Source organism: Ipomoea nil, unplaced genomic scaffold (assembly GCF_001879475.1).
Source record: "Ipomoea nil cultivar Tokyo-kokei standard unplaced genomic scaffold, Asagao_1.1 scaffold0900, whole genome shotgun sequence".
Lineage (NCBI taxonomy): Eukaryota > Viridiplantae > Streptophyta > Magnoliopsida > Solanales > Convolvulaceae > Ipomoea > Ipomoea nil.
The window spans coordinates 2039503-2057093 of NW_017617328.1; the positions used below are offsets into that span (position 1 = coordinate 2039503).

Sequence of the window (17591 nt, forward strand, 5' to 3'; positions counted from 1 at the left end):
TTTGAACCGACTCCCGAGATGGCAGACAGAGCCGAAAAGATGAGGCGTCGGCTGATCCAACGCTCCTCCGGTACTGCTGCCGCCTCTTCTTCTCTACCGTCTCCAGCTCCCAGGCCGACTCCTCCTCCTCCTCAGAACGTGGTGGATCTGACTCCGTCGCCAGTGGTGTCGCCCACTCGGCAGCCACCTCCTCCTCAGACAGAGAGCTCCGGCTCTAAGCGCCCGGCTGTTCAAACTGACGAGCCGGCTCCAAAAAGGATCCGGCTGTGCCATGAGGTAGAGGAGGATGCCCAGATCTGGATGGGCACCTCCTCTGTCCGTAAGTGGTGTGCTAACGTCCTTTTACCTAAGGACGTGGAGGCGACTCATGCTCTGGGGGACGGGTACATCCTCGAGGCCTCACTGCGCCAATCGTACCGCGTAAGTGTTTCCCACTTGACCTCCCCTTCGTCCTTTCCTTTCATTGCCTGACTCGTGTCTGTTTCGCAGAACCTCACCTTCCAGATGGAGATGAGTAAGCGGTTGCAGAACTATTTGACCGACATGCGGTCTATGTCCAACAAGCTACGTCAGACGGAGGAGGCCTTTTTGGAAGAGTAGGCGAAGCACCTCAAGGTGGTGGAGGTGCACAACTCCGAGATGCTGAGGGTTACTCGCCAGTGGGAGGAGGAGCGAGACAAGGTGGCGACGATTGCTGCGACCTCTGTCGAGGAGTACAAGAAGTTGGCCGCCTTCGAGGCGGAGGTGAAGGCGGCGATAGAGGCTCGCCAAAAAGAGATCGCTAAGGAGTGGCTGTCGACGCCGGATGGCGACGAGTTTCTCCTGGACTTGGGCGAGCGCGACTATCGCCTCGGCTTTCGCGAGGCGCAGACAGAGATCCATGCTGCCTTGCTGGTCCGCGACTCCTCTTTCACTCCCGAGAGCTGGGGCCTCAAGCCCGTGATAGATGCTCTTCCGGCGACTGAAGGACAGTCGGCGACTGGAGACCCGGCAGCTCTTCCGGCCTCCTCTGATCCGGCGACTCTTCCTTTAGCAACACCTCCTGAGCTCGCCGTGTCCTCTCTTCAGGCCGAGGACCCTTCTTCTGTTCCCCTGACTGGACCAACGGCAGGGGCCCAAGTCGAAGGGATTGATGTCGACACCCCCTCCCCCGTAGTTTAGGGCTGTTCTATTTGGGGATAGCCCCTTTTTTTGTAAAGGCTGGCCTCCTTTTCGGGCCTTTTTTAATGAAATTCCCCCTTTTTTCCTTTTCGTATTATCTTGAGCTCGACGCTTTGTCCTTTAACCTAATCTCTTTTAACTGCTCACCGAGTCCTTCTGTCGAGGCGACTTTTCACGGTTTTTCTGCAGGCACGACTAAGGGTCCAGGCCCTTGTTTCCTGTCTTTTCTTGCCGAGTCCCTCGGTCGAGGCGACCCATTAGGCCTTTTCTATCTCAGAAACAGTTTAGGGTCAGTGCCCCGTCGTTTTTCTCAATACTCGCCGAGTCCCTCAGTCGAGGCGACTCCTGTAGGCTTTTCCTCGGAAACGTCTAAGGGTCTGGGCCCTTGTTTCCTATCTTTTCTTGCCGAGTCCCTCGGTCGAGGCGACCCATTAGGCTTTTTCTATCTCAGAAACAGTTTAGGGTCAGTGCCCCGTCGTTTCTCTTAATACTCGCCGAGTCCCTCAGTCGAGGCGACTCCTGTAGGCTTTTCCTCGGAAACGTCTAAGGGTCTGGGCCCTTGTTTCCTATCTTTTCTTGCCGAGTCCCTCGGTCGAGGCGACCCATTAGGCTTTTTCTATCTCAGAAACAGTTTAGGGTCAGTGCCCCGTCGTTTCTCTCAATACTCGCCGAGTCCCTCAGTCGAGGCGACTCCTGTAGGCTTTTTCTCGGAAACGTCTAAGGGTCTGGGCCCTTGTTTCCTATCTTTTCTTGCCGAGTCCCTCGGTCGAGGCGACCCATTAGGCTTTTTCTATCTCAGAAACAGTTTAGGGTCAGTGCCCCGTCGTTTCTCTCAATACTCGCCGAGTCCCTCAGTCGAGGCGACTCCTGTAGGCTTTTTCTCGGAAACGTCTAAGGGTCTGGGCCCTTGTTTCCTATCTTTTCTTGCCGAGTCTCTCGGTCGATTAACTGTAACCCATGTGCTTTATTTAGATTTTTGGAATCCTTGAGCATGTACACGGCCTATCCTTTTCTACTGATAGAACCTTTTCAAATGGGTGGCGTTCCATATGCGATCTATGAGCTTGCCTTCCATGGTCTCTAGCTTATAGGCTCCGGCTTGAACCACCGCTGCAATACGGTATGGCCCCTCCCACTTAACCGCAAACTTGCCCCCTTCGGTGGGCTGACTGGCCTGTCGATCGCGTAACACGAGGTCGCCAACCTGGAAGGTTCGCGGGCGAGTCTTCTGGTCGCGATATCTTTTCACCGCCTGCTGGTACTCGACCATCCGTGCACTCGCGGCTTCCCTCCTTTCTTCTAGGAAGTTTTTCTCGATCCGCAAATTCTCCTAGTTCGCTGCATCCGAGTAGGTGCGAACCCGGTGGGTGGGTTCGACTACTTCGACTGGAACTTTGGCCTCGAAGCCGTATGCGAGCGAGAACGGGCTCTCCCCCGTCGCTCGCCGCTGGGTAGTGCGATAAGCCCATAGGACTCGGTCAAGCTCGTCCGCCCAACTTCCTCGGATGTCTTCGAGCTTCTTCCGGATCCCATCGACCAACGTTCGATTCACATTCTCGACCTGCCCATTGGCTTGTGGGTACGCCACCGAGACCTTGGTGTGCTTGATACCGTGTCGGCGGTAGAAATCAACGAAGGCCTGGCAGTCAAACTGTCGCCCGTTGTCGCTGACGATGTGCTCGGGCAGGCTGAAGCGACATATCACCCTTTTCCACAGAAAACGTCGACATTGGTACTCAGTGATGGTAGCCAATGGTTCTGCCTCGACCCATTTGGTGAAATAGTCGATAGCCACAACGCAAAACTTCAGACCTCCCGGGGCGACGGGCAATGGCCCCAACAAGTCTATTCCCCACTTGGCGAAGGGGATGGCAGTGGTGACCGGTGTATAAAAGGTGGCCGGCCGGGTCTTTCCTGGCGAATGCTTGACAAACGCCGCACCTGGACATCCATTCGATGCAGTCTCGCATCATGGTCGGCCAATAATACCCTTGAACGACTAACTTCTGGGCGAGCGTGTGGGCGCCCTGGTGCGCGGCACAAATGCCTCTATGAGCTTCGTCCATTATTTTCTCGGCCTCGGGTCTAAGCAAGCACTTTAGTAAGGGTCCACCGAACGACTGTTTGTATAGCAGTCCGTCGATGATCCGGAAGGAGGGGGTTTTCCGCCGAACTTTCGCGGCGACTCCCGGGTCTTCCGGTAACTCGCCTTTTTCTAAGAATCGCCGGATGTCCTCTATCCAGAACATTTCGGGATTTTTCCCTCGATCCCATTCCCCGAGATCTACTTGCTGGACTTCCGGTGGTGTCTCTCCAACACTCGGCCGATGTAGCTCCTCCTTCTGGCAAATTTTTATCAGATGGTCCGGTACCCCTTCCAAGGCGATTTTGGACAATAAGTCGGCTTCCGTGTTGTCCGTTCGGGGTATGTACTCTATCTCGTAAGCCCCGAACCCTTTTAACATCTCGACCGCACGCTCTTTGTATAGCACCATCCTTGCATTCTTAGTTTCACATGTACCCGAGATCTGTCCGACTACCAGTCTGGAGTCAGTCTTGATTTGCAGCCGCTCGACTCCCAGGGCCTTGGCGAGTCGGAGGCCGTTTAATACCGCTTCGTACTCGGCCTCATTATTTGATGTCGAGAACCGATATCTCAGAGCGTAATATAGCCGGAATCCTTCCGGAGTGATGAGCATGACACCGCCCCCACAGTGCTGTCGGCTCGACGCTCCGTCCGCGTGCATTTCCCACCACTCGCCTGGGCAGCTCTCCGAGTCGTGTTCTTTTTCTTCTTCACTTGCTGTGCATTCGACCAGGAAGTCGGCTAGGGCCTGACCCTTAATGGAAGGCCGAGGTTGGTACTCAATCCCATACTGAGTCAACTCTACGGCCCACTTTACAAGTCGGCCGGAGGACAAGGGGTTTCTTAGCACGCTTCCGAGCGGCTGATCTGTCAAAACTCGAACGGTATGGGCTTGGAAATAGGGTGCCAGCTTGCGCACGGTAACTATCAACGCATACACAATCTTCTCCACAACGGTGTACCGCGTCTCGGCGGCCTTCAGCGAGCGACTTACGTAATAAACCGGGTGCTGGACTCGGTCATCCTCTCGGACCAATACCGAACTCACTGCTTTGGCTGAGGCAGCGAGGTACAAGAATAAAGGCTCGCCCACCTGGGGGGTAGACAGCACTGGGGGCGTTGAGAGGTACTGTTTCAACTCTTCGAACGATCGTTGGCATTCGGCTGTCCAAGCAAATCCCTCCTTCTTCTTCATGGCTTCGAAGAAGGGTACGGTCTTATCCGCCGCTTTGCTCAAGAAGCGGCTAAGGGCGGCCAATCGGCCAGTCAGCCGTTGCAAGTCCCTGACGGTTGTAGGAGGCTGCATGTCGATGATGGCCTGTACTTTTTCCGGATTAGGCTCGATGCCTCGTTTGGTGACCATGTAGCCCAAGAATTTGCCACCTTGGACGGCGAACGCGCACTTTTTGGGGTTCAGCCGAAGGTTGTATTTCATCATTACCTTGAAGCAGTCGGCCAAGTCCTCCGCGTGCTTATCCTCCTCCCGGCTCTTGACGAGCATATCGTCGACGTATGCAGCCATCGATTTCCCAAGCAGATGTTGGAACAACCGGGCGACCATCCGGGTGTACGTAGCCCCGGCATTTTTAAGCCCGAAGGGCATGACTCGGTAACAGTAAACTCCGTCCGGTGTCAGGAAGGCGGTCTTCTCCTCATCCGCCAGGTGCATAAATATTTGATGGTACCCTCTGAAGGCGTCCATGAAACTCAGTAGCGCCGACTCGGCCGTTTCGTCGACTAACTGGTCGATCCGAGGTAGGGGAAACGGGTCTTTCGGACAAGCCTTATTAAGGTCGGTGTAGTCCACGCACATTCGCCACGCCGGGGGCTTGGGCACGAGGACCACATTGGCCAACCACTCCGGGTACTTAACCTCGCGGATGTGCCCGGCCGCTAGTAGCGTGCCAACCTCCTTCTTCACGAATTCCCTCCGGTCGTTGGCTAGGTATCGTTTCTTCTGTACGACCGGTCGGTGCTCCGGATCTACGGCGAGTTTGTGGGATATGATTGATCGGTCGACGCCAGGCATGTCCTCTGGGCCCCAGGCGAAAACCGTCCGGTGCTCCCGGAGCACCTTTACAATTTCTTTTTTCAATGTCTCGGAGAGGCCGACTCCAATTCGGACCCGTCGGTCTGGCCGTGTAGAGTCGATCTCGACTTCCTCCAACTTGACAGCAGGCTCTGGGCGAGGTAGTATCGTCTTCTTCGGGGGCCTCTCAGTGATCTCATGGATCCGCATCTCGCGTTTGCCCATCCCTCTGCATGCCTGCAGATAGCAGTCGCAGGCGACCTTCCGATCACAGCGCACCGTACCTACTCCATTCGGTGTGCGGAATTTCAAGCAGAGATGCTCAATTGAGATCAAGGCTCCTAAATCCTCAAGACCCGGTCGGCCAAGTATCGCGTTATGCGAGCAGGCCAGGTCTACCACAATAAATTTCATGCTCAGTTTCTGTACGTCCGGGTACGTGCCAATCTCCACTGGGAGTGTGATCGACCCTTCTGCCTCCACCGAGTCCCCTGTGAAGCCGGCGAGGGGGGTTTTGACGGGGTTCAGCTGTTCTCGAGTCAGCCCCATTTTGGTGAAGGTTTCTAGATATAGCACGTTGACGCTGCTTCCGGTGTCCACCAGGATTCGCCGAACGATGATGCCGTTGACGTCCATGGCTATAACCAACGCATCTCGATGCGGTATTTCTCCGGCTGGTAAGTCTCTGTCGGTGAACACGATGGGATCTCGACACACCTTTTTGGAGTTCTCCTCACGCCCGTACACTGTCCCGACGTACAACTGCCGAGCCCAAGCTTTTCTGGTGTTCGCTGAATCACCACCTTCCGGCCCGCCAACTATCATGTTGATAACCGGTTTTTGGCGCCACTGAGCCTCCTCCTCTTCGGAAACCGGCTGTTTGCCTCGACCGCTTTTGGCAACTGCGACGGGTTCCTCATCCCCTCGACTGCCCGGCCTTCGCCTCCACTGGTTAGGAGGCGGGGTTCCTTGCTGGATGATGCCCTCTATGATCTTCTTCAGGTAGAAGCACTCCTCCGTACTATGGGTATAATATTTATGATAACGACAATACTTAGCGTTCTTACCCATCTCTTCGTTCGTCGCGCGATCGTCGGTCGGCGGAGGCGGAGGCGGGGCAACCGCTTGTACCTCGTGGACCGGACGCTCGGGAATCGGCCGATAGGCGTGGACCACTGGTCGGTCGTACGGCCGTCTAACTTCGGGTCGCCGCGCCATGTCCGGGCGCCTTTCTTTGGCTTCCGCTCGCGTTCTCTTTCCGCTGGCAGATCCGCCGACTTCGCGCTGTCGCTTGTACTTCATAGCCTGCTCCGTATTGGCCCTCTTGTTGGCCATATGAATGGCTTCTGCGTAGGTGGCCGGCCGATTGTCCCTCAGGTCTCGATACAGCTGGACGGACCGCAGCGACTCGATGAAGAAGGTGAGCGCCGTCTGGTCCTCGACCTCTTCTATGGACTGGATTTCTTTCTGCCAGCGGGCCAGATAGGTTTTTAAAGGTTCGCCTTCGTCTTGACGGATGTCACCCAAATGAGTTAGGTCCTTTTGTGGCTTAATGTTAGCGGCGTAATGGCTCATGAAGCGGTCTGCCAGCTCTTCAAAGTTGTGAATCGACCCTGAGGGCTGCGCCACCAGCCACCTTTGTGCTGACCCCTTCAACGTGGGTAAGAAAGCACGACACATGACCGGGTCTCGTACCCCCAAAACCTGCATCTTGGCCTGATAGCTCAGCAAATGCTCGCGGGGATCGCCGGTTCCATCGAACGTGGCTTGCTCCGGGAACTTGAAGTCGCTCGGTATCTTAAAAGCCATAACCTCGTCTGAGAAGGGTAAGGCGGTCAGCAACGTACGTCCTGGGGATTTGGCTTTTCCCTCCATCCGTTTTTTCAGATTTCGCACCTCCTGTACTAGGTTAGCCACTTCGACCCTCTCCCGGGTGCGGTTTCCCGTGGATTCCGTGCTTTCGCCGACTTCAGACTCAGCCGGTTGGACGGGGTTGCGGGGAGGTCGCTCCACGCGACGAGTCTCAGTCCTGGCTCTTTTGGTTCGGCTCTTCTCTCGTGCAGCTTGTCGGTCGCGGGCGGCTAACGGGGCACGACTGGGCTCCTTCCGGCCTAATCGTTCCCTTGCCGACCGACGCCCAACGCTGGGACCTAGCCGGGAATGAACGGATTGTACCGGTTGGCTTTCAGCCCGTCGGCTCAATTGCCGGTTGTCGGGCCTCTGAGGCGGTTGCAACTCGCGTTGCGGCTGGCGAGTGATGGACTGTTCTCTCACTCCTAGGCTTGCTTCCGCGCAGGCGCGCCCGATTGCGCGCAACTGCTCCGGGGTGAGCAGCACTTGGGGTAATTGCGGGTTTCTCTGCGGCGTCGGCGGCGGTGTCGTCTCATTTTCTTGGCTCCGAGCATTTCTCCTATTCAGCTGGCTTCTCAAGTCGGCCTCTCGTCCGTTGTCGTGACGGCTCGACTGTTCTTCGCTTCCTGCCATGTCTGGAGTTTTCCTGATTCAACTATTGTTCCTCGGACTCGCCTCACTCAAGAGGACACGTGACTCTTCGTTTCGATCCCCACAGACGGCGCCAGTGATGGTTTTAGGGTTTTTGGGCCCAAGGAGGTCCAACACAACCTTTGGTCGGAGGATACACCTCTCAATAATATTTATGTCTAACTCAGAGATAATAACTGTGCTCAGAAATTCTTTGTTATTTTCCACTCCTCCGGGTGTCCGGAAATGTCTGCCTTTTACAAAAATGGAGGAGCCTTTATATAGTGGCTCCTCCTCTGCCGACTTGAAGGCCCTTAATGGCCGACTTCAAGGCTAATCAAGGTGTGGAGCCGTTGGATGCCATTACTCGGTCAACAAACGGCTCTCCTGGGCTTGTAACAGCCCGACCGGGTCCTGTTTTTAATGCTTCAACGGCTCTCTTTTAAAGGAACCCCTTTAATGCCCTCAACGGCTCCTCGAGCCGGGTCCTTTCCTGGGCTTGGGCCTCGGCCGACTCCTGGACTCGACCTGACTACTCTTTGGGCTCCTCTCGATGCTGGCCCACTTCCATTTTCTTTGGGCCCCTATCTCTTGGGCCGGGGTCCTTACCCAATCACCCACCAATAAAGTAATTATTTATAAATCAAATTTTAAAAGTAATTAATTAACTTACTATTAATAAGCATTCAAAAAAAAAAAACTTACTATTAATAAATTCATAGCAGGTTGAAACATTATGTTAAAAGTTTTATTATGCTTAAAAATTTTACATCATAAAAAATAATTAAAACATTAATATACACTAATACTTATACTTATTGATTTATAAATTCAAAGATGTTAGGTTAATGTATTTCAGCTGACTAAATACTTTTTTTTTTTGGTATTAATATTGAAGGGAGAAGAGGAACTGCTTGGCCAAGTGCCTGGAAATATTGTGAGGGCATGTAAGCTGTGAATTAAAAGAGCTTGGGAGGTTAATATCATTCATATTCTTGGGGAACATAACAAAGTTGTTGATAGCCTGGTCAAATTTGTAGTTAGAGATCGTTATGACGGGCCTGGATTGAGTTCAAAGATCGCCAAAGAGATATTCAAGGGAACCTTGAGAGAGACAAAAGTGCAAATTATGCTCTGCAACTGTGTACACCATGTATGATACACACGGTTACAAAAACTACGTCGTCTTGACTAAAAACGCGCGTTCCACTTAAAAAAAAAATTAGGTTCGATTCCCGGCAATATCATTTTTTTATGCATAATTTGAATTATATATCCACAAATTCATAACTATATATCCACAAATTTATAACTATATATCCACAGTGAATGGATTACACAAAATTCAAAATGAATGAACTAAATATCCACAATGAATGAACTAAATATCTACAATCAATGAACTAAATATCCACAATGAATGAACTAAATATCCACAATGAATGAGCTAAATATCCACAATGAATGAACAACATAATGCTGTTGAGGGGAATCGAAACTGATTTTTTTTTTTTTAATGGGACGCGCATTTTAGTCAAAACGGCGTCGTTTTGCAACCGTGTGCACCATGCATAGTGCACACAGTTGCACGGCATAACTATTGGAGACAAAAGCGTGATCGCCCATTGCAACGGTCCTACTGCAGAGAGACATTAGTTTGGTCCGGTATTCCCTTCCCCCATGCAAAAAAAAAAAAAGAGAGGAATCTTGATACCAAATGCTGGGATTTTAGCATTATGTGTTTGCAGTTAACATGTGCCTATAGTAGTTAATATATTATGTGTTTTCAATTTATTTACAGAGACATAATTTATTAACTGAAGGCACACAATATATTAATTGTAAAAAATATATTAATTTATTATTGTGATGTGAGAGTATCACTTTTGAAAGTGAGAGATCAAAGTATTACAGAGATGTAAAAAAAAAAAAATAGTGAAAAGAATTATAAATTTGATGATATGAAAATATAAGACTAACTTTGAAAGTGAGAGAATATTGCATGGACAAGGATAAAATTAAAGTTCTACTACATGTATTCCTTATTTTTACTCCCTGATGTGGCAATGAATAATTAATTATCTTCATTTTGTGAGTCTCAGGACAAATGTCAAAATCAAAATTTTATGAGAGAAAGTAAAAATTGAAAATAGAATTTAGGGGGCGTTTGGTTCCGGTTATATAGGATAACTAGGGTTATATTGTGTTGGTTATCTAACATTTCTATGTTTTGTTGGAGTTATATAACATTCCCTTGGAATCCAATATTGCCTCCACATTAGATTTTTCCTTGTTTTTTGTTGGAAGCGGTTATATGTTGAAGGTGAATGGGTCAATGGAAGACTTCATTGATTAACACAGTGAGTATAGAATGAGGTGATAACAGAATGTGGAAAACTGAGATAAAAAGGTGGTGAAGAGAGCTACAATATAAACAGATAAATGCAGGGAAAAACTGTTGTAACTAACTCTCAAGAAACAAATACCATATTGCCCTCACACTATATTGCCTCTTCTTCTTCATTGGACGCCAGTGCCTTCTATTGCTCTAACACCCCCCCGTAAGCTGGAGCGTGTAGATCCTGCACGCCCGGCTTAGATACAAAAGGATTGTTGATACTAACTTCAACAATCTTGTCCATAGCAACTCTTCCACCTACTTCAAGCCATACTTGCCATGACAACTCTTCATCCTTCTTGAAATTTGATGCATCTTCATCCTCTAAACTCTTAGAGTTGGTACCTATAGCATCTTCATCCTCAGACTTGGCCTCATCCTCATCACTTGTAGATTCATCCAATGGTCCTTCACCTACAGGGTAAGAAATTTCTTTGGGGTTTGTTTCATCCTCATTGTCCAACTGCTTGGATAGAACCAAGTGATTATCAACAACCTCTTGGCTTCTGCACTGGTGATTAACATTATCATCTTTAAGGTCAGAAATTTCTTCAGTGTTTAGCTCATCCTCATTATCTAACTCAACCTTGTCATTGCCAAAAAACTGTTGGCCTTTAGACTGAAGATCAGCACCTTGAACTTCACAGTCAGAACTATGTTTAATGTTGTCATCCTTGCCAACATCCTCCTGGACCTTATATTGAAGATCATTTTCTTCGGTGTTTGGATCATCCTCATTACCTAAATGAGCCATGTCATTGCCAACAATTTGTGGGTATTTACACTGAATATCAGCACCTTGAACTTCAACCATTGAGAGTCCACTTCCCCTGAAAAGTTTCTGGTTCACATCTGTGACAATACTCAGCAGTTTCCTCACGAGTGCGACATTGCCGTTATGCACGGCTAGGAACAATGCAGTGACGTCGGTCTTAAGCTCCTCGTAACCGACTCGATCTTCGTTGGGAGACTCCTCGTGCAGCACCACCTCCGCCTTGCGCACCTTGAGACACACATCGCCGATGAAGTTGACGTCGACGAATGAATCCTGGAGGCACTCAAGCGCCGCTGCTAGATCGTTGGAATGCGAAGCTTCCAGAAGTCGTCGTGACACCTCAGCTTCGTAGTTCACCGGAAAAACCTGCTTTCCGGCCAGGAAACCGCCGCCTCCACCAGAATGTCCAAAAACAGTCATTTCCTTGAGATGATTCAGGAGGCTATTGTCACTCTGAAGGAGAGGACTGGATCGATCCAGAAATTCTAGCAATGCCGCTTCCTCTGCTTCAACTCCGGCGATGCTCTTCCCGGTTACTCTGCTAACGAATTTCGGATCAAAAGACACAGCCGTTGTGGCTGAATCGGAGGACTGCTCCATCTTCTTCATATTGGACTTATCCAGATCTTCTGGATGGTAGTTCCTCTGCGTGAACTGGTTCCAATGCGGAACAGCTATGGATTTCGCCATAATAGGAGATTGAGCGATCGGACGAGCTCCTTCCTTCCGCTGCGGAAGAGCTATGGAGATCGACGATGGACAGACTCGGATCGCCTTCCGCTGCGGATCGGCTACGGCAGTCTGCTCCGAAATCAGATTCCTTTCTGGAATCGTTAACGATGTTGATCTAACTTGTGATCGAGCATAGGCTTTGTTGCTACTCTGCGTAGCAATAATTTTCTGCAGATTGACCGGAATCCCCTGCGGATTGAACGGAAACCTCTGCGAATTGATCGGAATCCTCTGCGGATTGATCGGAGAAGATCGCAATGGAGAACGAGCATCAGGAGTCTGTCTTCTTCGAGTCGACTCTCCGATGCCGCCGGCGGCGTAGGTGAACCACCGTGGTGGCTCTGATACCATGTTGGAAGCGGTTACATGTTGAAGGTGAATGGGTGAATGGAAGACTTCATTGATTAACACAGTGAGTATAGAATGAGGTGATAACAGAATGTGGAAAACTGAGATAAAAAGGTGGTGAAGAGAGCTACAATATAAACAGATAAACGCAGGGAAAAACTGTTGTAACTAACTCTCAAGAAACAAATACCATATTGCCCTCACACTATATTGCCTCTTCTTCTTCATTGGACGCCAGTGCCTTCTATTGCTCTAACATTTTTGAGGGAATGTGATTCCCTTGTTCATCTTAGGTAATGTTAGATTCCCTTGCCATTTTATCTTCTTTTGCCCTTAACATCAAAGTGAAAGTTTGATTTTGAACTTTATTTTATTTATTTTATTTTTATGAAAGAGGACTAGATAAGGGACAACATAAATTTAGAAAAGAAAGAATATTATATTGTGGCAGTTTGGCACATTTTCATGTTTGCAAGGCGATTTGTAATATGAGGGTATTAATGTAAAATAATCATTATAACATAAACAATAAATCATCAACCAAACAAGTTTATATTACATATCCCAAATTTTACCAAACACTGGAATCTAACATTCCCAACTGTATAAGTAATAATTTGTAAGGATAAGTGGATAACCTTAGAACCAGCTCAAGTACAAGAAAGGAGAGGCAGGCCTAATCTCCATATTATTCAAAGATACACGTACACCACACATTACAGGAAGCTGGCCGGTGAATTGAAACGCATTTTATTGATGTATGAATATATGCATGCATGGACTGATGGACCACCGTACCGGCCGGCGACGGATCTAAACAATAGATGCAATAATTGTACGAGGCAATGATGCTTCTTCTTCCTGGCAATAGGCAATTCCAGCGTGATCCTTTTTTTTTTTTTTTGGATAACGAGGAAAATTGCAATCACTATCGAAGGTGTGCATTGAGTAAATTTAATCTTATGACCTTATGTTAAGAACAAGTGTAATTAGATTTTGATGATACCAAACTTACTAAGATTGTAGACCCCTATTTTTCCTTTCATAGTTTGGACTCTTGTTTCAAACAAAAGTTATTGCAACTCAACAAATGATTCACACTATGTGGTGTACGAATCTTAGTTGAAGCTAGCATAATAGGTCTACCCGAAGCCATGAAGATAACAAGACGGACGAAAGATCGCTGAAGACGAAAGATGTAAGAACAATCTTTCGAATGAGCAATCCCTTGACAAAGTGAAGCTTTTGTCTAAGAGAGAGGTCGAAAGATAAGGTCAATCTTTCGAAGAACCTCTCTGAGGAAACAAGTCAAGTCAGACAATCTTCATTAAGCGAAGCAATGAGAATGTTGTCTATGACTCACAGATGGGCAATCATTCGGGACAAAAGGTGTCCTAGGAATGATCTTCACAAAAGACAAGGAACATTAAAAGACTTGTACCATCTTGTCAGAGAACAAGTACAAAAGTCATGATACTTTTGGCTCCAACAGCTATACAGTACAAGTGCATTAAATGCTTGATGCCCACTGGTCTTTACACACGGGTTATTAGGTTTGAAATCTCCATCTCCTTCCAACGGATGAATTTTTCCTTCCTATAAATACCTGTCTTCACCATTGAAGAAGGAGCTGGTTATTCAACTCTTGCTATCTAAAGAAAAACTCTTCAAACAGTTGCATATCTCTTAAAGCTTTTCATAACCAGTATTTTTGTGAAGTTTTCAAAAGGCTCACTCATCTTCCATACTTCACATTTTGAAGAAGTCTTGCATATTTTCAAGTGAAGATTCATCCAGATATCAAGACAAGGCTTCAACCTGTTGGAGAAACACAACATTATCTTTCCAACATCTCAACTCTTAGGAAGAAGTTGATAGAGGCGGAGTAAACTCGAGGAGTTGAAAAACCTATCAAGTGGTTGTTCGACTTAGTGATCAAGGAAGCCAGCTTGAAGTAGTTTGTACTAGGAGTGATAGTGCAAACTCTTTCACGAGTTGTGAAAGAAGTGTGGAGTAGGCTTAGATAACAGCCGAACCACTATAAAAATCTCTCTCTCCATATCTCTTTAATTATTGCTTTATTGCTTTCGTGCATTGCATATCATATCGACCAAACGCTAAACGTTTCTAACGAAAGTGTGCAAAGTATATCTTAGACGAAACATTATTCCGCTGTGCATAGCTCCTAAAGGAGCATCTTTGAAAAATTGATTAGAGTCTATTCACACACTCCCCCCACCCTCTAGACTCTCCTTCGACCCTACCGGGACCAACAATATATATATATATATATATATATATATATATATATATATATATATATATATATATATATATATATATATTGAAAAGAAAGGCACAAAATATATTAATTACAAACATATAATTTTTAAATCAGGTTCTTAATGCAAGGTCCACTATTGCGTATATGGTATAACAATTGTACATGTGAGCCATTATGATGAAGGTGATCAAAGTTAAGAAGTTGTAAAGTTTCCTTCCATAGTTCCATTACTTCCATAACCATAATTACATATCCTGATTTATATACACACATGCTTAGATCAGACACTGCAATTCAAAAAAGGATAATTAAAGGTGTTTACACAATGCCATCAATAGAGATACATGCATATATATATATATATATATATATATATATATATATATATATATATATATATATATATATATATATATACAGACACACACACACACGAAAGGGTTCAGGTGCGGTAAAAACTTCCCGTGTGATTGACTACTCAAATCAATGAAAATTAAAAAAAAAAAAAAAAACGCGTGTCTGGAAGAAAGGATCTAAAAATGGCCCACATTAAGTGATAGAAACACACACCTTAAGTATTACAACAACGCACCTTAAGTAGTGTTAAAATGACGCACATTAAGTTTTGTTCAAAAGTTTTGTTCTTGAGTGTCTGAACCACCCCTCAGTTCAAAAGTTTTGTTCTTCTTGAGGGTCTGAACCACCCCTTAGTTCAAAAGTTTTGTTCTTCTTGAGGGTCTGAACTACCTGTGACTCATAGAGAATGGTGCGCGAAGAAGAAACATGACGCATCTTAAGCACAAACCCACGCACCATAACCACAAAACATACGCACCTTAAGTACAAAACTCATGCACCTTAAGTTTCAAAAACTACTCACATTAAGCACAAACACACGCACCTTAAGCACAAAACTCATGCACCTTAAGCACAAAACTAACGCACTTTAAATTTGACCTAGTTGCAAAAATTACCAAATTGCCACCACATTTTTTTTAAAAAATTTTGGTAATCTTGGATGTTGATTTAAACAAAATCAATGGCTCTCCTCTCCCCGCACAACCGCACCTGGGGCTGCCAACCGCACCAGAACCTAATTCTATATATATATATATATATATATATATATATATATATATATAAATATACACGAATATATATATATATATATATATATATATATATATATTATTTTTGTGAAAAATCAACTTGTTTATTTCCAACAGTCTATAGAAGATCCACTGCACTCTTCCCTTTCATTAACTGGTGGGAGTCGAGTTTAAAATCATGCTATCAAAACGTAGCTAAATAGTGTACAAATATTAAAAAAAAAAATTATACCTTCGCTACTAATTATACATTTTGACGTACTGATAAGTGCTTGACATTAATATAGGAGAGCCACATATGTAAAAGTTTAGGCGGGAAATATCCCTGTAAGTTTATATTTATATTTATATTTATTGAAAAGATATATTACTGATAATTTATTATTGTGAGGTTAAAAGTAGGATCAGTTGTGAAAGTGATAGAGTATTGCAGGGATGTAAAAAAAATAGTGAATGAAATTATAAATTCGATGATATGAGTGTAAACACAAAAAAATAAACTTTGTATATATTCACAAAATTTCGTGTACAGCGTGTGTATAATTCAAGTGCAGGTACAAAATCTCTGTCTAGTCCTCTGATTCTTCACTGACGTTATCTATTGAAGTGCCTCCGAGATTCAAATAGCGTAGCCTCCGGGATTCAATTGGCACGTGCCTCCGGGATTTAAGTGGCGTAACTTCCGGGATTCAATTGGCGTGACTTTCAACAACGAACGTCAAGAATTTAGAAATAATCGACCTTGCAATGGATTCAAATTGCCTGCAAAATCAACAATAATGCCTTCAAGTCTTCAAGCATTCTTCAATGCCGTTATCTATTGCAGTGCCTCCGGGATTCAAATAGCGTAGCCTCCGAGATTCAAGTGGCGCGTGCCTCCGGGATTTAAACGGTGTAGCTTCCGGGATTCAATTGGCGTGATCTTCAACAGCAAACATCAAGCTCCGAAGCAATTAACTCTGCAAAACATTAATTAAAGCGCCTGCAATGGCTTCAAGTTGCCTTCAAAAGGCTCCAAGATCTTCAAAGTACCTACAAAAAGGCTTCAAGTTGCTTCAAGATCTTTAAAACCTGCAAAAAATGTATTCAATGCCTTTAATTCTTCAAGATCTTCAAATGCCTTCAAAAGAGCTCTCAAATCTTCAAGCCATAAGTTGTTAAGCGTTCTGCAATGCCTTCAAGCTCTCAAGTCTCCAAATTGTTCTCCATGTATTTAAGGTGTGATTTGAAGAATGGAATTGAAGCTCTATTTATAGTGAAGTTTGTAACTAAAATCCCTCAAAAAACTCCACTAATCTTTATTAAATTAAATTAATTAATTATCTACTAAAATGAACCTTGCCAAAATCAAGTCTAGGTTCATTATTCTATCATCTAATTCAAATTCAAATTAAATTATAATTATCTAATTCAAATATAATAAAATCATATTATATTTAAATTATAATTATAATTATAATTCAATTATGAAATGGGCTTGGACCAATTAATTACTTAATTCAATAGCCCAAATCAAATTTACTTGGACTAATGATCAACCCTGAAATTGGGCTCGATAATGATTTAATCGGTCCACTTGTCGGCTTCAAATTTTCTGTGTCTACAAATTGCCCCCTCGAGACTTTCTTGGACATGCCACTTGAGAGCATACACTGCTTGAAAGTATGTAGTGCATGGAAGTCTCGAAACTATAAGGCCATTTCAACTCGTGCCAAGGAGCCTTGTGGGATATGAGGCAGTTTCGACTCGTGCCGGTGAGCCTTGAAGTAATATGAGGCAGTTTCTACTTGTGCCGGGGAGTCTTGAATATGATGCGTTTTCAATTCACATTGAGGAAGCTTGAAGAATATTTCCTCCATCACATATTGTGGTATAATGTGTTGAGGCACATTCTTCTCTAGCATATGGGCTTATTAGAGGAATTTTCATCTTCACTCCTTGGTTAGTTGGAGTAATATGGAACCACTTCGGCACGTAATCCGCCAATGTGACTGGAACTCGTGCTTTTATATGGTGGCTGCAAGTCCTTCCATCTATAGGGTCCTTTACCATTTTCTTCTTAACCCACCTTTTCATAGCTTGCTTAGGCGGTCGTGTTGCAGCACAAACGTGGTGTTGCTTAGCATGCTTAATACCAAGTCGAGTACCATACTCGGGTTTGGTATCATAAGACTTGATGTTAAGAGGA

The 17591-nt window shown here is 45.8% G+C and overlaps 1 protein-coding gene across 1 annotated transcript; it reads right to left on the bottom strand.

Moving 5' to 3' along the window:
* Positions 1–2897: 2897 nt before the first annotated feature.
* Positions 2898–4769, bottom strand: LOC109179348. The gene has a single exon (XM_019328853.1). It carries the CDS (start codon positions 4767–4769, stop codon positions 2898–2900), a length of 1872 nt encoding a protein of 623 aa, XP_019184398.1.
* Between the last annotated feature and the right edge of the window lie 12822 nt (positions 4770–17591).